At 57.9% G+C, this 20567-nt stretch overlaps 1 protein-coding gene across 1 annotated transcript; it reads left to right on the forward strand.

Annotated features, from left to right (window-relative positions):
• The first annotated feature begins 87 nt into the window (after positions 1–87).
• Positions 88–19663, forward strand: TGME49_228120 (hypothetical protein). Its single transcript, XM_002366393.2, has 11 exons — positions 88–2523; positions 2953–3470; positions 4189–6022; positions 6817–9845; positions 10211–10451; positions 10967–12442; positions 12955–13665; positions 14097–15127; positions 15773–15890; positions 16293–17149; positions 17561–19663. Exons 1-11 carry the CDS (start codon positions 1438–1440, stop codon positions 18495–18497), a joined length of 11838 nt encoding a protein of 3945 aa, XP_002366434.1. The 5' UTR covers positions 88–1437; the 3' UTR covers positions 18498–19663.
• The last annotated feature ends 904 nt before the right edge of the window (positions 19664–20567 follow it).

The raw sequence follows: 20567 nt of genomic DNA on the forward strand, positions 1-20567 counted from the left end.
TAAAATCCCCGCTCCACTTCTCCTTTGACTCTGTGCGCATCGGCCAGTGGAGGAGAGAGAAGGTTCCGGACTTCCAACTTCCCCTCATGCTGTGCACCTGGCCTCTCGAACAGGAAAAGCGCGTCGGAGCGCTCTGCCGTTCTCGTTCGTTCTCCACAGTCTGTCACGACGGGAAATTGGAGACGACGGCCGGTTTGCCGTGTGCAAAAGACATTAGCCTCCTTTTCTTGCCCTCTCTCACCGTTTCACTTTCTCTTTGCTTTTCTTCCGTGTCTGTCGCGCTTTTCTGCAAGGCAAACCCTTTCCTAGCGAGAGTCGCCGTCGAGGCGGCCACTCGTCGCGACTCCACGCCGGCGACTGAGAGGAAATCAGCCGCACTCGCAACTATCGAATTTTCTGTTGACTTTCCGTAATTCTCCGCCTCCTCTTATCTGCAACTCACCGGGCCTTTTCTGCGAACTCCCGGCCATTCCCTGTCCCTACCCCTCGTCGTCCTCCCTATTTTTCCTCTTCCTTTTCAGTTTTTTCGCCGTCACACCGGCTCTGCCCTTCCCTATCACTTAACAGGGGCCTCCAACCGTGCTCAACTGCTTAAAGACACATTTCTCACCCCAGCTGCGGCGGTGCCTTGTCTCACAAGATGCGTCGTTGTTGTGGTACCTGCCGCGTTTGTTGAACTTCTCAGGAGCTTCTGTTTGACCATCTTCCCAAAGATTTCGCTCCTCTAGTTGCAGGACACCGTTCTAACGGCGGCATGCAGTGAGTGTCCGTCCCGTCTCTGAGTTGTTGACTTTCCGGCATCCCCATATCCTCGCGGCAGCGCGACCTGGCAAAGCGTTTTTTACGGGCTGTTCTTCCGGTGCATTCAATAACAGTTTCTTTTTTGTGTATGCCGTGTGGGCTGTCTTCGCCGTTGTGCGTCCTTTTCTGGGATTGTCTGCCGTTGTCTTTCCTTTGTCTTTTTTCTCTGTCGTCTTTCTTTGTCCTCCAGTTCGTGTGACATCGGCGCCGAGCACTCAAAAGAAAGGCGCGTTTCTTAGAGGCAATGAAGGCTGGCGTCTGTCGCGCCAGCCTGGGGGCGGAAAGGAGCTCATCACGAGATAGAATTTTCTCGCTGGGTTTCGGTGGCCGGCGACGAGGCGGGCGGAGAAATTCAACAAGTTAGCAGTCTTCATTAGTTCAATGGGGTGGTGATGTTCATCAGCCATAAAGAATTGGGTCGTCTGCATCGCGAAAGTGGATTCCTAGGCGGTGTCCCAGGTGCTATAATGTCTCTGTTGTTTTGGTCTGCGTGGCGCACTCGACGTCCTGTGCTAACGCGGCTTGTAGTGTGAAGCATTTCTTCTTCACTGGATCCGAACGAGCTGCCGACAAGCTTCTCTTGTCCACTTTGTTTCATAGGTGTCTGTAGTGGCCTGGTCTCGGCTCTCAGTTGTCATGGAGGAAGACGGTGGCGCACCGTCCAGCCCGTGTGGCGTTCCTGCGACTGGGGGCGTGGAGAAGGCCGTTGCGTATCAGTCCGAAGACATGCTGGGAGGTGAAGCAAACACTGGTTGCAACACTGCTCACGGAGTTCCGGATGTACAGATCTCTCCCCCTTCTGCAGGGATTTCGCCGTCACCCCCGTCGTCGGGGACGCCTCCGCTGTTAGGCCAGGCTGCGGGCCTCGATGTGGTGGAGGCAAACAGGAGTGGAGACGAGGCGGATGCTGCATTTTCTGCAACTCGGCGACCGGACTCTCCCGCCTCCTTCATGGAAGGCGAAGACCCAGACACGCCTCGTTCCCCGACTCAACAGACCACGTCGCCGCAGCCTCCACTATCACCTCAGCCTTCCTTGTCACCTCCTCTGGTGTCGGAGGTTGTAGATGCCCTGTATCCAGAGTCTCCGCGTCCTGGGTCAGGGGCGCTCACGCGCGGGATGTGTCTCTCCGCGGGGGGTCCTGTCTCTTCCGGTCCGCCGTTGTCTTCGACGCCTCCTTCGCCTGCGAGTTCCCGGAGCAGCAGTTCGCCTGGCGGCGCCCGTGTCTCCTCGCCTGTCTCTGCGGCGCCCCTCGTCCCCACCTTCCCCGTACCTTTCGCGCCCGAAAGGCGCGCGGAGCCGGGCCGGTCCAGGATCAGAGAGGGCCAGGCCTCCAGCTCCAGGGTCGATAGATATGGCGACTCTGTCCCCGCAGAGAAAGCGGGACGAGGAAGTCCCTCCTTCCTGGAGAGAAACGCTTTCGACCGCGAGACCAGCTCAGGGCCAACTGGCATCGGGGGCCACTCGCCTTTCTTCTCGCCGCTACAGGGCGCAGGCGTCTCCTCGTCTGCGGGAGGCAGCGGCGGAAGCAATCGCCCGCAGCACCCTCTGGTGCATGCGTCGACGCCGTCCTGGGTCAAATACGGAGAAGAACATTACCCCGAAGAGGCTGTCCCCATCGAATACCAGTGGGTGGAAGACGACGGAACTTGTTGCTGCTATGTCACGGACTTTCTGCTCTACAACAAGAAAGGCGAACGCTTGCTTCAGGTTGAAACGTTGGTAAGGGAGATATGTATCAAAATCGAACAAGAGCGAGAAGAGAGGCAAAATTACACGGGAGGAATAGGGGGTGTGCCATTATAGGGTATACACCCTTGGGCAAAGCGGAGAAGAAACCCAGGATGCTCCAGCTTCTGATTCTATGTGTCCACAGAAGCGCGTTTCGATAAACTTTTCTGGAGCCGTTTCTTCACATCGTTACGGCTTGTCTCTTTTAGCCTTGCGTCGTGTTCTTTTCTTCCACTCCTCGTGTCCTTCACACTTCGTCGTTCATGTGCGCCTTGGCGTCTCGTCTCGCCGACCTTTTCCTCAGTTTATGCACTCTCTTCCGTTTGTTCCTTTTTTCACTACTATTCCGGATTCATGCCCTAACCAGGACTCGAGCTTCTTTGCTTCACCTCTCGCGCCCGTGTTCCTTTTCGTTCGCAGGATCAAGATGAACTGGCAGATGTTGCGCTCTATGGGAAGTTGGTCCACGTGGCTCTCGTTCACCCACCTGAGGCCCTGGAGGCTCGAAAGCACCCGACCGCCTGCCAGGTGTATCCGCACCTCCAGCAGCGAAAGAGACACCAAAATTCCTCGCGGGGCCGCAAACACCTGCAGACGCCGGAGGACGAGCCTGCGTCGCAGCAAGTGTCTCCGCGGGCGGGCTCTGCGTTGCCTAGGGACGGAGACAAGGAGGACAGACAGGCCCGGGACGGAGACAACGCGTGGAGGGCAGACGGCGACTCAGCCGTCAGGTCCCAGCCGCGGGAGGACGGCGAGAAGAAGGAAGAAAAGCTCCTGGTCGAGGGCGAGAAAGAGACAGCCAGCGGTGCGGCGACGCCGTCCCTGGGGAGCAGAAAGGTCTTGCGAAAGAGAGGGGGCATGCTCCACCATCCGTACATCACGCCGAAAATTCCAAGACCCTTTCGCACGTTCCCTGTCAGGGTCGATTTGACGGAATGGTACGTACATGCAGCCATACCCTCGTCTGTTGTCGCATGGTCACCCTATATTTCCCATGTTTTTTTGAGTGCTTTGCGGTTGTCTCCCCCGCGACTGTCCGACATTTCAGTGTCTTTTGGAGGATCCACCGTAGGAGTAAGGCGCGTGTGTCGCGCCCTCGCTGATCTCTTTTTTTCACTGCATGCCAGGCCTGTGCAGACGCTGGGGCTCCTCAGAGATCACCTCAAAGCTGAACTTGAGGCATGTGTCCGGTCACTGCCTTCAGACAGGTGCTTTCTGTTATTCACTTTCTCTCTTGCTTTTCAACGGCATTGTTTTGCGTGGTCCCCCCTGTCTGGCGTCCTCCGTAGTGGCTTGCCCTGGTCTCTGTGCGAGCTGTTTCTTTTCTTTGCCCCTTTCTCTCCTGAGTTCCAGTGTGACTGCCCGCTGTCCATCTCCGAGATCGTCTCTTGTGTCTATGTCTGTCTAGCATCACCGTTGTATCCGCGGACGTCCACCACTCTACCTCCATCTCTCCCCGTCTCCTTTTCTTTTAATCTATTTGCACCCTTTTGTATTCCTCCCTCTTTGTCTGTTTCTTCGTTTCCCTCTCTGGCTCCCTCTCTCTGTCGCGATCCGTCTATCCCTATCTTCATTGTTATGCAACCTCTGTCTCAGTGTCTCTCTCTCACTCTGTCTACATCTCTCTTCTTGTCTGCTGCGTGTGTATGTGTTCAGGATGATTGACTATGGAAAGTCGGCTAGTCAGACGCCGTATGTTTGGCTAGTTTCCTCTTTGAATCGGTACTACCGCTTGGAGAAGCCGGCAGGGCGATATGCGCCGGTTCTTCAGTCTCTCAAGTACAAGTTCGAGGTTGCGTCTCGAGTGATTAAACAGCTTTCCGTCAATCACCTATACCCATACCAGGAGCTGGTGGACCACCTGACTGCAGACTCTCGCCTCAAGGCGTTGGCCAAGAAGGGCGCGGGGAAGGACGGCGAAGGCCCCAGCGGCTGTGCGTCCGCGGGAGGAGACATAGGGGAGTCTGGAGATACGGGGCTTCGGGCCTCGGAGGCTTCGGGCCTGGGCGGCGAGCCCGGCCGCGACGAGGCGAGCGAAGAGAAAGGAGGCGACGACGCAGAGGAAGAAGATGAGAAGGACGAGGCAGACTGCTCCCTGGGCAAGGGCGCAGGATCTCAACCAGCGTCTGCGGGGAAGAGCCGGCTCGGGGAAGGCGAAGAGGGTCTTACGTACACGGAGAGACTGAAGGACGATCTTTCACGACCTTCTTCGATCGCGGGAGACGACGACGAAGATCGCGCCGGAGTGGATTTGGCGTCCGGACTGGCCGCGTCTTCGCCGTCGAACCGAGTCGCGGGGGACGCGCATGCGTCGGCTGCCTCGAGCATCCTCGGCACCGACTTTGGGAACCTGGTGCTTCCTCCGGGGCTTGGCTCTCCCTCGTCGTCGCTGCCCCTGGACCCCTCGTCGCTGTTCACGTCTTCCAAGTTCATATCGGCGCTGGCCATCAAGAAGAACAAGAACTGCCACCTCCTCTCACTGTCTGATCCTGATGGAACCGGCGTCCGCGTGCTTCCGGACGGCTCCCGGTCCCCCGAGAGCCCCTGGGGCGCGGCGCTTGCAGTCGAAGGCTGCACGGAGGAGTCGCTGATTGAAGTCTTCCCCTTCCTCGAGGCGCAGGTGGCCGCCTTTGAGGCTGCGACTGGGACGACGGGGCTTCTCTCGTCTCCCTTCATGAACACATTGCGAGCCCGCGTCTTCCGGTGGGTAGGGAAGCTCGATGACGACAACCGGGTGGAAGAAGTTCCGCCTCTCCAACAGACGACGACGCCCGAGATTGTCGGCGGCCGCACGGACGAGGGGGGCTTGCTATCGCACCAGTCCGAAGACGTGCTTCTTTCTCTCAACGAATTCGCGTCCTCCTGCGCAGCCGAGCGTCCACCGCTGTCAGGCTCCACCGCCTTCGCCCGTGGAGGCCCGGGCGACCGCGGCCAGCCGGGCCCAGCCTTCGACTCGCCGGCTTTTGGGGACGGGGCTGGATTCTTCGGTCCCCTCATGGGCCCCCGAGGCGGGCGACGCCGGGGCGCGCGGGGTAGCCGGGGCGCGAGAGGCGAGGGGGGGCGCGGGCGCGGTCGAGGGCGCGGTGGCAGAGACGCAGCCTTCCCCCGCTTCTTGGGCGACGACCGGGACGACTTCTTTGCGGGAGATGAAGATGCGCGAGTCCGAATGGAATTTGAGAAGAGCGATCGCCTCAAACGCGAGGGCGACGCCGTGGACGGCGAAGACGATGAGCCCCTCACGAACAAGACTGGAGACGGCTGCCTCGAAGATACTCTCGGCTTATCTGACGACGAAGACGGCCGAAAGAGAATTAAACGAGAAGAAGGCGGAACCAGCCAAGGCGGGCCGTGGGGAGGCAAGGGCGACGACGCCCAAAGGAAGGCGGAAGAGGAAGAAGAAGACGAACTGTCAACTCTACCGGAGTGGGGAATCGAAGGAGACCCCGTTGACGTCAAGGATGAACTCGACCTCGAAGCTGAAGATCCAGTCGTAAGTGCCCAATTATCTGTGGCGCAGAGAAATCCGAATACCCCAACTGCACTGTATTCTGGACAGGTTTTAAAATCTCTCAAACTGTAGAGATAACAAGAATCCAAGCCTCCTCGGGCGAAACGAAATGTGTCACACACAGCTTGAAGGCTCCGCTGGTTTCCAGAAAATCGACCTTGCCGTACTTTCTCTTTGTTGCATAAACGAGCTTTCGGTTCGTTCTTCCCAGTCGAGCTCTCACTTGATCCTTGTCGACGAGATCTGAATTTCTCACAAGCCTTTGTCTTCTGTGATGTACTCAACACTCAGTTGCATGAACTAGCGCCAAACGCGTATTTACCTGGGTACGGAGCGTGAACATCCTCTAGGGTCTGATTACCTGACTTGTCCGAGCTTTCTCTTTTTCCTGTTTTGCGAGAGAGGAACTCGTTCACACGTGTGGCTTCCCGTGTCTGTCTTCACGTCACCCTTGTGTGCCAGGGAGAAACCGACATTTTCTCTTCTACTTCTTCACAGCCCTTGATTCCTTCGCTTTATTTTAACGTCGAATGCAGCAGCATTCAGGCACTCTATATGTTACGAAGTCGAGTCGATTTTCTGGGACTCGGTTATGCTTCCTTCATCGGTTATGTCTTGGATTGGCGGTACATCGTGGACCCGATTCAGTCTACAGAAATGTTGTTTTCTCGTTAAACCAGAGTCGTTCACCTCAGTGTGAGGTAGCGAGGAAGGACTCGCCTTTTCGCTGGAGTTTGAACGCCTGCTTACACTCAATTTCTTCTCTGTGTTTTCAGTACGCTCGCGTGCCATTGCCGGGAACTTCGTTCACGCCGTACGACTTCCCAGAGCTTCTCGAAGTGCAAGATTTCTGCCGAGTATTTATCGAGGTGCTGCAGTTGCCGAGTTACCCTGTGGATACGCTTGAGGCGGCGCTCCTCGTAGCAGCTTCATCGACCGTCTCCCAGGACTTCTCGACGCGCGCGGCATGGCCTGCACAGGCTAAGGGGACAAGTGGCCTGGGGGCCGTGAAGAATGGGAGGAAGAAGAGAAATCCGGCCATTCCGCAGAACCCACTCCCCTTCATTGCCGCCTCGACTTGTCTGGCCCCGTCCCCAGAGCCTTTCCAGTTTCTCTTTCCGCTTGCTGCGAAGCGCGAAGACGCTGCGTCCGGGCTTCGACAGCCGGGCGCGATCCGCACAGGCGCGGCGCTCAGAGACGCCGCGGCTGTCGCACTTGCAAATGCTGCGAAGGCCGAAGAGAGCAGAAGCGCAGCGGGACACCCTGGTCAGCTGGCTCTGGCTGAGAAGGCAGGAGAGGGAGAACAGAACGTGCGACCCGAGGCGAAGCGAGAGGAAGGAAGCGCCGACCTTGGAGACAGCGCCGCAACCGAACGAGATTTCGCGAAGGGTCCGGAAGACGAGTCGCAGAGAGAAGGCGAGAGGAGAGACGACACGCAGGAGGGGGGAGAAAGCGACCTGCCTGCCGTTTCTCAGGGTGACGGCGCGGCTGCAGCAGCAGCCAAGTGTCTCTCGCGTCCCCCGGACGAGGGCCCAGCGAGTTGGTCGGCGGGGTCAGTTGAACCCGCTGCGCTGCTTCCATCCTCAGGGACTCATGCGCCGCGGTCTCGGTCGCCGTTTTGCGGCCCTCCTTTGCTCTCAGGTTCCACGCGTCTGCACGCTTCTTCTTTCCCCGTGTTTGTCTCCGACGCCCTCTTTGTCCGGCTTCTTCAGCTGGCGTTTCTCCACATCAGCGACGCCCTGGCGCGGCACAACAAGACGGCCTCCTCAGGCGACGCCGTCAATCCAGACGCGCGCTCGCCCCTGCCGTCGCTGCTCACGGGGGCCGGTGCTGCCTCCGCCGGTATAGTGACCCCTGGCGGAGGACCCGGGGTCTCCGGAGTCCCCGGGACTGTCGGCGGCGCGGAGACGCCCGTCGCGGCCACCTGGCTGGGTTCGGCGCGGGCGGACGAGGCCTGGGACCTTGGGGACCCGTCGACGGGAGACAAGTCCAAGGACTCGGGGTCGGCGCTCTTCGGTGAAGAAGGCGGTTCGAGAGCCACGAGGGCACAGGGAGAAGAAGAGGGAGTCGGATCTTCGCGGAGTTCTGTGGCGTCTCTTTGGGTGCATCCTGGGGGGCCTGGGTTCATGAATTCAGAAGGCAAAGCTGGCGGGGGCCGCGCTTCGAAGGCCGCCGTCGGGGTCGCTATGAAACAGTTTTGGAGACACGCGGCGCTCGGATCGAGGCTACGGCGTTTGGTGCCGCGCCCTGCAGACGAGGAAGAAGAGGAACGCGACGAGAAGCGTAAAGGCGTGGAGGAGCAAGACGGTGAGCGCGAGAGCGGAGAGAAAGCGAGGAAAGCCGGACGGCGAAAGGAGGCGGGCGCCGAAGGCGAGGCGCCAGAGGCAGAAACGGATGATGCAACGACAGAGGAAGAAGGCCAAGGCAGGGAGACGGGGAGAGACGGTCGAGCGCGGCGACCGCGCCAGACAACCCCTGGGGCTGCTGGCAGCGACGAAACGAATAACGAGGCCGAAGTAGAACCCAAAGTGCTCCACATGCTCAGCTCAGCGCCTCTGGATCTGCGGATGATTGACTTCCTCACGTGGCCCCTCGTCCTGCAGCGGATGCTCTTCGACTGTTTGTACTCCCCGCGGCGAGTGGCGGTGAAGAAGCCGCGGCGGCGGTCGACCCGATCCGAGGACGAGGCTCGCGAGCCGGAGAAACCATTGGGGGAGGCAGCGCTCAGAGAGGACAACTCGCTGGAGTGCACGATGAAGGAAGGCGAAGACGAAGACGAGTCTCTGACGACGACGAAGGAAGAGGAGAAGGACGGGGAGGAGGCAGGCCCGCCGGAGAGTAAGGAGAGCCAGAAGGCGTGTGAGGGCAAGGCCGATTCTGGGCCTTCAGCGGAAGAGACGGGCCAGAGTGAGGTCGGTGAGGAGTCCCGTGGAAAGCACGAGGCGGCTGTCTCTTCTCTTTCTTCGTCTGGAGCGTTCCAAGGTTGCACACCATCCCCAGTTAACCCACAAGCGTCGAAGGCGGAAGGCGAGCGTGGCAAACAAGATGCTTCTCAAAAGGATGAAAGAGAACACGACGGTGAGTGCGCATCTGCGGGAGGTCCTGAGGAACGCGCCTGCGAGAGCGGGAGAGGAGACAGAGAGGAAAAGGAAGACGCGGGCGACGAAGGGGATGGGCAGATGTCTGCCGAGTGCCGCCCTGTGACAGAAGAGACGAAAGGAGACGGAGAGGACAGTCCAGACCCAGGAAGGGGAACGAGAGAGGAAGACAGTGGTGAAACGGCGACAGCGAGCAAAGCAACGGACGAACAAGAAGCGGAAATGGAGGAGCAAGGAGACGAGAAGGAGAACGGCGTCCTCTTGGACGAGGACGCGGAGCAGAACGTGGAGGACCGAGGAGACGACGACGTCGAGTCTTTCCAAGAGGAAGGGAAGAAGACAAGCCGGAGTCGAGAGACAAAGAGGAAGCGCACGGCGGACGAAGACCAATACGAAGAAGAGAGAGGCGAAAAGGACGCGTCGCAGAAAGGAGAGTCGGACGAGACCTCACTTCCAGCCGACGGCAACGAGTTGAAGGCGAGTAGCTCAAGAAAGAAGACGCGCCGCACATCGAACGACGTCGAGCTCGGAGACGAAGAGGGCGACACGGTCAGCAAAGGCCGCAGCGGCGAGGAAGACGATGAAGAGGAAGCAGAGGAAGAAGAAGTGGAGCGCCTGGAATGGCATTTAGACGACCAAAAAGCGGCGCAGTGCGGCATCCTACCGTCGCGCGCAGAAGCCATGGCCATCGCCTTCCACGAAATGCGGTGAGCAGCAGAGAAAAACAAATGCATAAGCACATAAACTCAGACGAATCACAAATGCTCCATGGCCCATGACCAGGAACATTCACGGCAGTATGCTCACACAGTGTATGTGAATATTTGTAAGTAATTTATATTCATATATGTGTATATGTATTTGAGTTCACATAGGCCGGCTGTTTTGGAGCTTGAACGTAGAGACCGTGGAATTATATGTGCGTGTGGGTTTTTTCAAAACACAGCTACTGTAGTATTTACGTGAATGTGTGACGAGAGGAAATGTTTGGATACATGCAGTACGAGTGTGTTGGGCGTTCTGCAGGGGTGTCGTATTCGCCACTCGCTTTTGTCTCTTGTTGTCGTTTCAGATCACACAGCACGACAGACGTCACACGGAGGCTCCAGCTGCTTCAGTGGCTGATTGCATGCATTGCAAATGGCTGGATGGGGAAGTTCTTCTTGGACGCGAAAGTCGAGGCGCTCTTCCGCGCGCGTGCCAACACACTGAGGCTACGCATGGCCTCCATGGGCACAGGGCCTATAGGTTCTTCGTTGGCTGCAGGCGCCTGCAGGGGCCAGGCAGGCGCCGGTTCGGCTTCAGGAGCGAAGGTGAGCTGATGACTGCAGTACGTGGTTTAGCTATAATCACCATATTCTTCGCGCCAGCTTCGTACGGAGGATCTGGTAAGAGGAGACGACCACGGGAGGCCTCTCGAGAGAGCATGCACGGAGCCATGGGGAAAGGACAATGGGATGGGGGGGGGGGTGATAGAGGCACAGGTGCCAAGTCGTATAGGAGGCAAAGCGTATGCGAGGACAGAGAGGTTGAATATCGAAGCTTTTCATCCACAAAGGCGATCGAGGGGAAGATGCTAGTAAGCCTGACATGCATTCGAAGGAAGCAAAGGAGACGAACGGATCACGGGAGCGAGGAAGGGGGAATAGAACGATAAGGGGGCGCTAGCCTACGAAGAGAAGCGCCACAGAGGGAAAGCAAGCCGGAAAAGGGGCTGAAAACGCAATTTGTCGCATGGAAGCATGACCTCGCTTTTTAACAAATGCTCCACCATTTGGGCCCTATTGAATTTTCGTGATTGCCGCCTCTCCATTTCGTTTTTCGGCAGGCGGAAGGCGCCGACGGGGACTCGGGCTTGGCGCCGTCTGAGGCTCCTGTGCCTCCTCCGTCGACAAACACGGAGGACAGCGCCGCCGTGGATGGCTCGGAGCGGCCCGAGGACTCGAGCCTTCCTGTCTCTGCGTCGGATACCGGGGAGACCTGCGTCCCCTGCCAATCGCCGCTTTCTGGGGACGCTGCGGGGCCCGCTGCAAGCGGGACAGAAGGTGCCTCGTCGCCTTCAGAGCCTGCAGCGCTGTCGGGTGCGGGGCGCGGGCGCCGAGCCGGCGACGGCGAGGAGAAGAGGAGCGGCAGGGGGAATGGCGCCGATGGGGACTCTACTCTGGGTCCAGGAGGGAAGAAGAAGCGAGGCGGGGCTTCTGCGGGCTGTGGAGTGGGTGTGAAAGGCACCGAGGAAGAAGACTGCGTGTCGATGTCGGAGGGCGCGAGCAAGGCGGCGAGCAGCAGCGCCGAGGGATTTGAGGCAGAGGACGAGATGGGGCGCGCCGGAGCCGAGGGCGTGTGTGGGGCGTCGGGGCCTGGGGGCGAGAACGCGCTCAACCCCGGGGGTCGAGGAGTCGGGCGAGGCAAGAAGCCGATGGGGCGCGTGAGTAATTGGGAGATGGAGCTTCTTGCGCAGAAGTTTCCGATTCGCGGGGAAATTCTCGGCGAAGACAGGTTTTTGAATCGGTATTTCTTGGTACCTACGGCCCGCGGGGTGCCGCGCGTTTTCGTTGAGGCTTTTTCTCAGTCACGGATAGACCCCGTCGACGCGATCAACGGCTTTCTCGATCACGTGACCGCTGCCGCGGTGGAGACAGAGGAGCGAAGAAAGGATGAGAAGGAAGAAGAAGGCGCTTCTGCGCTAGGCCTCCCTCCCGGAACTCCTACCTCGCTGCCGGTCAGAAGCGGCGCCGCAGACTCAGGCGCTCTCTCCAGCGGGTCCCCGCCCGCGGGCCTGGAGGAAGCCTCGAACCCCGCTGCATGCGGGCAGGGTGGACCCCTGGCGGGCGACCGTGTGGCCGAGGTGGGGCGCCGCTCGAGTCGGCGCATCGCCCAGATGAAGGAGGAGCAGAGACAGCAGGAACTCCAGGATTCCCTATCTTCGTTTTCCCCCGCGACGAATGGCTGCCGCAGCGACGACAGAAAGCGGAAGCGAGCGAGCCTGTCGGAGGGAAAGAGGTGCGGTTTCGGAGGTTCGCTTCTGCGCCCCAGTGCTGCGCTGAAGGACGGCAGCGTCAACGGTGAGAAGACCAAGTTTCTTCGCCCAGAGGAGACGAGGAAGCACTGGAACGACTTTGTTCGACGCGCTGTCGGCTTTGAGTCCATCTCCACGTACCTCCACTATCTCGACGAAACTCTCAAGGCCTGTAGCCTTTTTGTCGTTCCACCGGGGAAGCCCCTCCAACAACTTCAACATGCCCTGTCGCCTTTCTTGGTGCGCGAACGCGCGCTGAAGGAGAAACTCCGCCGCGTCGACCAGCAGGTGAGAAGAACGGCGAGAAGCCGAGGGGGATCCGAGGGACTGAAAAGGAGAGGGAAACTCGAGGGAGAGAAGAAGGGGGCACACACAGACGAGAGACGATGACGGGGCGGAGCGGGGCAGCAAGTGAAGACATGCAGAGGAAAAACGACTAGCAGAGGAGCAACGCCAGGCTGGAGTGGCGAGAAGCAGACGTGGATTGGAAACGAGGAGGACAAACATAGCTTGTGTGGCAGGACAGAAATCGCTGCATGCGACACGAGTGGCATGTCTGTTCAGGTGGGAAGACAGTGAGTGCACGTTGAACTGTGGGTGAGTTTCAATGCCCAAGGCAGAGCACTGGATTGGCTACCCAGGGAACTTTTTGGTTGGGCGTTCTGGGTGGAAAACCGCATGTGGACTATGCATTCACGTGTCTGTGTCGCGCGAAGGTCGCGTCTCCTGCAGACCTTTGCATGCACTGGGAACGTCCAACTTTGACTTTCGTATTGCTTGTCACCTTTTCCTCTCTGCAGTTCCAGCAGCTGGCAGCAGCCACGCCCCTGCCGACGCCGGTCCCGACGTTCGTGCCGCCGTCGCCATTCGCGGCAGCCATCTGGCATGGGTGTCGCTTGCTTCTTCAGATTGAGGAGGCCTTGCTTCTCCCGCTGTTCTCCTCTTCCTGGGGATTCGCGAGCATGTTTCAGAAGCAGCAGCACATCCTGCGTCTCCTCGACCAGACGAGAGACAAGGCGTCGCCGAGTTTGTCTGCCTCACGCGGCCGTGGCGAGAGCAGACGCGGCGGGGGAGCAGGCAGCGAAGACGAGGGCGAAAAGGAGAAGGAGGAGAAGCCGGAGAGAAGCAGCAAGGAGGAGGAGGACGCGGCGACGCAGAAGGAGCGCGAGCTTCTTCGCCAGCTGCAGAGCCGCGTGTGGCCTCAAGACATGCTCCACAAGTGTCTCTCGACTCTCGCGGCGCACGCCAACGTCATGGACGGCGCCCGGCAAGGCGGCGAGAAGCGGGAGGATGGAACGAACAAGATGAAGCCCGACGCGAAAGCGGAGGAGAGGACGAAAACAATGAAGGAGGAGAAACCGTCGAGGCTTCCCACCGCCGACGACGCAACAGATGGAGACCCCGCGGGTCGCGCGTGCCAGATTCAGGACCCAGAAGCCGAAGAAAGAGAGAGAGAAGAGAGACGCGAAGAAGAAAAGGAAGCGCAGTGGATGGAGAGACGCATCTGCCTAGTAAGTGCGCTGGGAATTCTCAAGCGAGCCGGTGTTTGTTTGGCAGTTAAATCCTAATCTCTCTTCATAAAGATAGATATGTATGTATGTATTTCTGTATGAAAATGCTTATATACATCTGTATGCACGTCAAGATGTAGCTTTGCCCTTCGTTTCTGAAACAAGTGAGCGACTTCTGAATGCCTGTCAACGTTTCCTTCCATCGAATTGAGTAGAGTTTTGTGAAGCACGACATGAATATTCAAGAGACCTGTATGTGTTCGTGGTACTCGTTCGCCTTTGGTTGTGTGTGTCTTCTTTGAGAGAAGGACTACATTCTCTCCGTTGCCCCCTTGTCGCCCCTCGTTGTAGGTATGGAGGATATCTTGATTTCGCCGAGGCCCGAATCACTCTGTTCTGATCGACTTTTCGCTGCATGCGTTTGTCTACAGGGGGTCTTTGTACAGCTTCTTCTGTACGTGGAAGATCGTATCCACATGCAGTCGAATGTTCACACGGCCGCGTGGCACCTGCAGCAGCACGAGCAGTGGCGGCGCGAACTCACCGCGCTCGGAGGGGCCTCGCTGCTCGCGCAGCTTGCTCTGCCTCTGCCGTCGGTTGACGTTTCTTCAACTGCTCTTGCTGGAGACTCTGAGAACCGCGAGGACATCGGACGAGAGCGAGGAGACAAGAACGACCGCGAGCGAAGAAGCGACGAAGACTCGACCTTGGCATCGCCCACCGGGTGCCGAAGGCGCATCCTTTCCGAGGACGATGCGACAGCTGGGGAGGGGGATGGAGAAGAAACTGGGGAGGGCAAGGCCGACAAAGGGAGCTTCGGGCCGCAGTCAGCCAAGGGTGAGGACGCAGAAGAAGACAGGGAGAAGCCGAGCCTCGATTGGCAGTCCCGGGACGGAGACGAGGACGGCGACAGAGAGAGAGAGAGGCATCAAAGTGAAAGAGAGATGGAGAGCGAGAAGGCTGGAGACGCCTCCGGCGGGCGTGTCTCGCCTTCGTCGACCAGCAGCAAGAACGCTCCAACCCTGCCTCCCTCACCGCTGGTCTCGACCGCGGTGGATCCCGAATGCGCGGCGCCTGTCTCCGTCCCGGAGACCCACTCTGTGCTGTCTCCGAACTCGCCCCTGCGCCGCGTCCGTGACCTCATTGAGACGATTGGCTGGGATTGCGACCGCGTCTTCAACTTCCTCCGGGAACTGCGCATCCGCGAACTAGACGAGATGAAGCGGGCCCGAGACCTTGAGGGCCGCACCCCACACAAGGGCCTCCTCGATCGCGAGCTCTTTGAAGGCGTGACGCTCCAAGGCGCCGCCACCTTCGAGGGCGAAGAAGACCCCGTCCTTTCGTGGACGGAAGTTCGAAACCGGCACGATGTCCTTGCCATCTGGGGCTGCTACCTAAATCTCTGGAAGGCTCACGGCGTCGACAAGCAGAAAGCCGTCGACGCGAGAACAGCCGTCGACCGGTGAGCAGGTTGTCGCTTTGATTTCGAGGACAACATGCGAGAGGAAAGGCACATCTCGCGAGGGCTCATAGAAGGAGGGAATGAGGTCCCTTCACTCGGAGCGAGGAATAACAAGAACAAGAGAAGAGGAGCTCGAGCATCAAGCTGCTGGGGTGTATTTACACATAGGCTAACAAGCGTTGTGTCGCTGAAGTGGCGGTGGGAGGTGTGGAGATAGAGGGATGGTGTTAGGTTTACTGAACAAATTCCATATCTGTAAGAAAGGCGAAACACATGTGTACTTTCGTTCTGTATTCTAAGGTGAGGCCAAAGGACATGAATTCTGGAACATGTTTACATCGAGGATAATGTCTAAATCAATTTCATAACTCTGTTCAGTTGATGGTGAATTATTCAGTGAAACTGCATAATTACTAGGTAATGAAAAAGAGGGATCAAAACAACGTGGCTTGGGATTCGGAGTGTAGCGGGCACTCGGATCTCGGTTTGCTTTGTTGTGGCGTTCTAAAGACGATTTGTTTCTCGAGTCCCTGCTGCGCTCTCGCCTTTGCGTTTCTGTTTCTCTGCATGGCGTACACTCGAAGACATTCGTTGCCAGGCATTCGCGACCACATAGGTCTCTCGCTGTGTCTATTTTCTTTTCAGGAATACGTTTCTCTCCCTGCTGGCCCACGACGAGCAAAAGGCGCAGTTACCGGAGGTTGGGAGTCGTCTCTTCTACTTCCGAAAGGGCCATGAGCAAATGATGAAATCGATGCAACAGGTAAGGCATTGCGTGCCTGCCTGAATTGCTGTCGGGCGAATCTCTTGTCTCGCTACTCTTGGACGTCTCTGTTCTCTTCTGGTCGGAACCTTTTTTTCTGTGGATGCCAACACAGACAGAGTTCTGCAGATCACAGGAAAATCCGAGGTTCCCGCTTCTTCGCATTCTTCTCTTCTTGCGGTCGCATGTCTCTGTCTTTTGCGTCGAGGGTTCGTCTGTCTCCTCATCAGTCTCCGTTTGGCCTCGCGTTTCGACCTGCCGGCGAGAAGGCTGAAGAGGCCGAGCTCCGTAGTGACGCTTTTTTTTCGCGACTTCTTCCGCTCTTCATCTGGACTTTTGCACGCTGCTGTCCACCTCACCTGTACACGGTCGCGGTTGTTTTTTGTTTCTTCTCTTTTTCAGGAGTACGTGGAAACGACGGGGGGGAAGAGCTGGCTGGACAGCACGTCTTTGCCGCTGTCGATTCCGTTCGAGTTAGGCCGCGTGGAGGAGCTCATTGTCGAGTCAATTTCGTACCACCCTGGAATTATTTCTCCTTTGCCGCGGGCCCCGTCCCCGGCGTCACTCTCTTCGCTCCTCTCGGGCTTGCCAGGAAGCGAGGCGGAGGCGTCGAGTCTGTTGCCGGAAAAACTTTATTCTTTTTCAATCGTCGACGATCCGTATGCTCTAGGGCTTCTTGTGGGCGACGCCTTCCGGCAGAAGGCCCGCCATGGGCCGTCGCAGCCAGGCGGGGCGAAGCGGGAGGCTTGGGGCCCGACTGGGGCGGGGACGACACCGGCTTCGACCCCGGGAGTGCCGAGTTTCGCGGGCGCTTCTGCGCCCTCGACCGCAGACCTTCTGCTCTCTTCGCGACCCTCCAGTGCCGACGGCAACGCTGAAGGCGACTGCCTCGCAGTGCCAGGCAATACCCTTGCTGCATCGACCCCAGGGCCCGCCTCCTCTGTAGTGCGGTCGCCGGGCGTGGAGCACAACTCCGCGGCGGGAGAAAGGGGCGAGATGGACGGCAGTGCCACGCCGTCCGACCCATTTCTGTCGGAGAAAACTCTGCCCGCGGGCGTCGTCGGGAAATCCGAGTTCGAGCTTCTCTGTGCAGCGGACCCTCTCGCGGTGGCTGCCCAGGAGGCTGCGCGTGGGAAACACCTCCTTCTGCAGTACTTGGCGGGCAAGAACCGAGACGAGGGCGACGGAGGCGAGACTGAGACAAAGGTGCCTGTCGAAACTGCGCCGTACTATCGAATGGTCTGCAGAGTGCTCAGGAGGTAAATGAAGAAACGCCCCTTCTCTAGGAGTCAAACTCCATGTAATGTGTGTAGTACAAAACGTGAGGCGAGACCGAACCTGCGACGGAAGTTTCGTTCGCGGTTCGGGTGCCTCTGCGCATGTCTTTGGTCTGTCACGTGAAGCCGTCCACGGAGCAAAAGGGACGGGGGTGTGACTATATAGTCACGAATGCGGTTACCGCGGGGATCGAGTTCTTGGGGACTGGATCTGGTTTGATTTTCTTGTTGCTTGCCGCTTGCCAGCGGGTCTGCCTCGCCAGTTTCGTGGCCTCTGCTTCGTCGCAAGCTGCAGCCTCGTCGGAACATCACTGTGGTATTTACACACACTGCAGTACGTTGCCCCCGTTGTTTTGCCACTCATTCGAACCCATCATTTTGTTATGTTCGCAGGTCGCACGAGACGACGGCAGACAATATCACGGATCGGGTCAAGTCGATTGTGGCGGCCGCCGCCGCGGCGAATGAGGAGAAGCCTCACACGCGGACGTCGTCACGTCTTCTCTCCTACCAGAATCGCTCTCTGTCGTCTCGCTCGGGGTCGCGAAGCGGCGCGAGTGGCGAGCGGCGCGGAGGCTCCTCTGGAGGCCGTAAGGGCCAGGGGGGATCGGGCGACGACTCGCTGCAGGGAAGCGAGGGGGCGTTTTTTCAGTCCCCCCATGTGTCGGGGCCTCAGGGTGAACGCGAGGTCGTTTTGTGTGTCCCGATGCGGGCCGATGATGTGGAGTTCGTGGTCCGCCGAGAGAAGGTATTCCACGCTCTGAACCTCAACTGGAACCCCGGGATGAGGTTCCGAATGGTGTTCCACACCACCGTCCCGGCGCCGGTTGAAGCGGCCCCCGCCTGTGGCAAGGAGAAGGACGGGGCTGGTGCCTCTGGAGCCGCAGGCAGAGACGGGGGCGCTGGCGCAGGGGGAGGTGCCGGCTCTGCAGGCTCGCCGAACAGCACAGGGTCCAGTGCGGGGGGATCGAACGCGGGTGGAGGAGGGGCGGGCCTCGGCGAAAAAGGCAACGCAGGCTCGGGGGAGAGGCCGTCTTTCGTTTCCACGACGACGCGATACACTGGCACAATTAGGAGAGTGAATCTCCTCCATCCAGACTTCTGGGAAAATGTGGTGGTCGAGTGGGAAGACCGCAGCCGCACCGGGGTCGGTGCATGCACTGCAGGAAGCTCGAGCAGAGGCACGGGTGCCGGGATCGATAGAGGCGCGACAGAGAGAGGCAGTGGCCAAAAACACAGCGACGCAGACGCGGGGCTTGAAAATGTCAGTTTGTGGGAGTTGGAGCCTCTGAAGCGGCTCAAACGCCCCGGAGGAAATGCGGGGGACTGAGGATTCGGGACCGTAAAACCAAGGTGAAGGATGATGCCAGGGGGAAAGAGGGAGGCCGAGTTTTTTGCCGTTCAAGCCTCCTGGGTTTGGTCAAGTGGACAGTCGTCGCGGAGTTTCATGCATTCGGTGAATTGTGTCGTTCAGACGCGGAGACAGGTGAAAAGCACCGGCAGACGTTTTACGGGGTAGATGAAGCGGTGGTGCTCGTGGTTGGGGTGCTGCGTGTGGATGTGACCGGGAAGATGTTGGAAGGATATAGAGTTAGCGGATGCGGAACGACAGGGAAGCGAAAGTTTACAAAGAGTTTTGAATTTGTTTTACGTGCCGATAGAGGTCTGTAGTGGCTGCTGCTGTGTAGGCGACAGAGGCAGTTGAACGGTGATAGGTCGCGGAGGCTCTGGGACGACAATTCAATTGTGCTGAAGAATGGGGAGCGGAAATCTGAGTCTTATTCAGGCAAGACAGAGAGAAAGGCGAGTTTGAGTTTTGGAATCGATTATCGCATGCGGATGTGGATATGCACTCGCTGCAATGTTACTTCTCAAGGGACGCGGTGGAAACACATTGGACAGAGATGATCGCCGAAAATTGTACTGCCGCCGATGCGCAGATTTACAGACTTTCTCATATATCGTCGTGCATGCACGTAGCTGCATTTAGTTCATGTATTTCGGTGCGGCAATATGCGACACACTCTCTGAGATGACTTGGTTTTGCGTGCATTACGATGGCTCGACACAGTGCAGCGTGGCTGCTGCCCTGTCATTGCAAGCAATCTTTCGACACCTTTTTGTATTACTACCGCTGTCGGTGGAGGAAGTCCTGCACGTGCTTTTCACTGGCTTCGGTTCCTGGACTTGGCGTCGGTGCCTCTCATGCTTTTTACGTGCGTCTGCGTTGATAATTCATTTTTTTGTATTCCTTCCAGTTGCCTCTTGTTTTCTCGCCTCCCCTCGCCAGTCGTCTCCTCTGTTTTCTAGTGCTTGTCGGCCCGAGCGCTACCAGTGGTGAGAAAGGCCCCAAACTGTACAGATGTCTTTGCACACTTCGGTTGTGGTGTGTCTCAAAGGAGAAATTGAAGACCAGTTTGCTAATCAAATTTATCTAGAACCCTTTTGTACCTCACGTCACTCCCACAGGGATTTTGGGGGTGCATTCCAGCCGACGTATGACCACAACTAACCAAAGTATTCGATGGTTTGCCACCGTGGCTGGACCTCGTTTTCCTTCTGCCAGGGCCATATGGTTCCACGTGTTTTTAGCGGACAAAGTAGCTAGACGCCGTACAGTTCCACAAATATGCCAGGAATAATTCGTGAATTCCAGGAAGATGGTTGCTCTTGTCCGGTACAACCAGCGCCTTTCCAGCACGTTAACCTTCGCCTTTTTCATAAACTGCGCACACCTCATGGAAGCTTTGGCTGGTTTTACCATTTCTCTCGCATGCATCCTTTGTGCAGATGACTTGGATGGCTTAGTGACCCTCTTTTTGAAAGGCACATGGTGCATCTAGCAACAGCGGTAGTTGCCGGAGATACTTCAGCTCCCTCTGCGCGGGACGAAATATTGGCAATAGTTGAGAACCAGCCTAGTGTCACACTAGAGGTAGACGTGTTAGCGCTACTTCACAGGCTGACAGGAACAACGAATCAAAAAAAGGTGTGTCAGACCATCTTTTTTTCACTCCTGGGACCGACACTGATAGGAAGCTTCGAATCAAGGGGACGTTTTGCAAAGCGGTAGTGGAGCCCTCGCGGCGAGTCTCGAGTTTGAATGCCAACACGGGACAACTACTGTCGTGACTTCTGAGAGACTCCTGCCATCACGAGAGCCAACGGACAGACTCTGCATCACCTGCGAATGAGAAGACCCTCGTCTCTATCCTTACTGTTTTTCTGCTCTAATTCGCAACAGTGACCAATCCTCTGATTTCCTGGCTGTCTTCATTCGGTGCTGCATTTGTTCTGCCAGACAGCGCATTGCTCATTTCTCCACATTAGCGTCTTGGCGTCATCGCCCCGCCCCCTAATCTCGACTGGGCGTACTACTATTCACCTGTGTGCCGGTTTT

This window comes from Toxoplasma gondii, chromosome X (assembly GCF_000006565.2).
Source record: "Toxoplasma gondii ME49 chromosome X, whole genome shotgun sequence".
Taxonomy (NCBI): domain Eukaryota; phylum Apicomplexa; class Conoidasida; order Eucoccidiorida; family Sarcocystidae; genus Toxoplasma; species Toxoplasma gondii.

Coding starts and splice junctions, on each gene's coding strand:
- TGME49_228120 (XM_002366393.2), top strand. CDS start 1,438: ATGGAGGAAGACGGTGGCGCACCGTCCAGCCCGTGTGGCGTTCCTGCG. Junction 3,471..4,188: donor AGGGTCGATTTGACGGAATG/GTACGTACATGC, acceptor GTATGTGTTCAG/GATGATTGACTATGGAAAGT. Junction 15,128..15,772: donor GCGAGAACAGCCGTCGACCG/GTGAGCAGGTTG, acceptor TTTTCTTTTCAG/GAATACGTTTCTCTCCCTGC.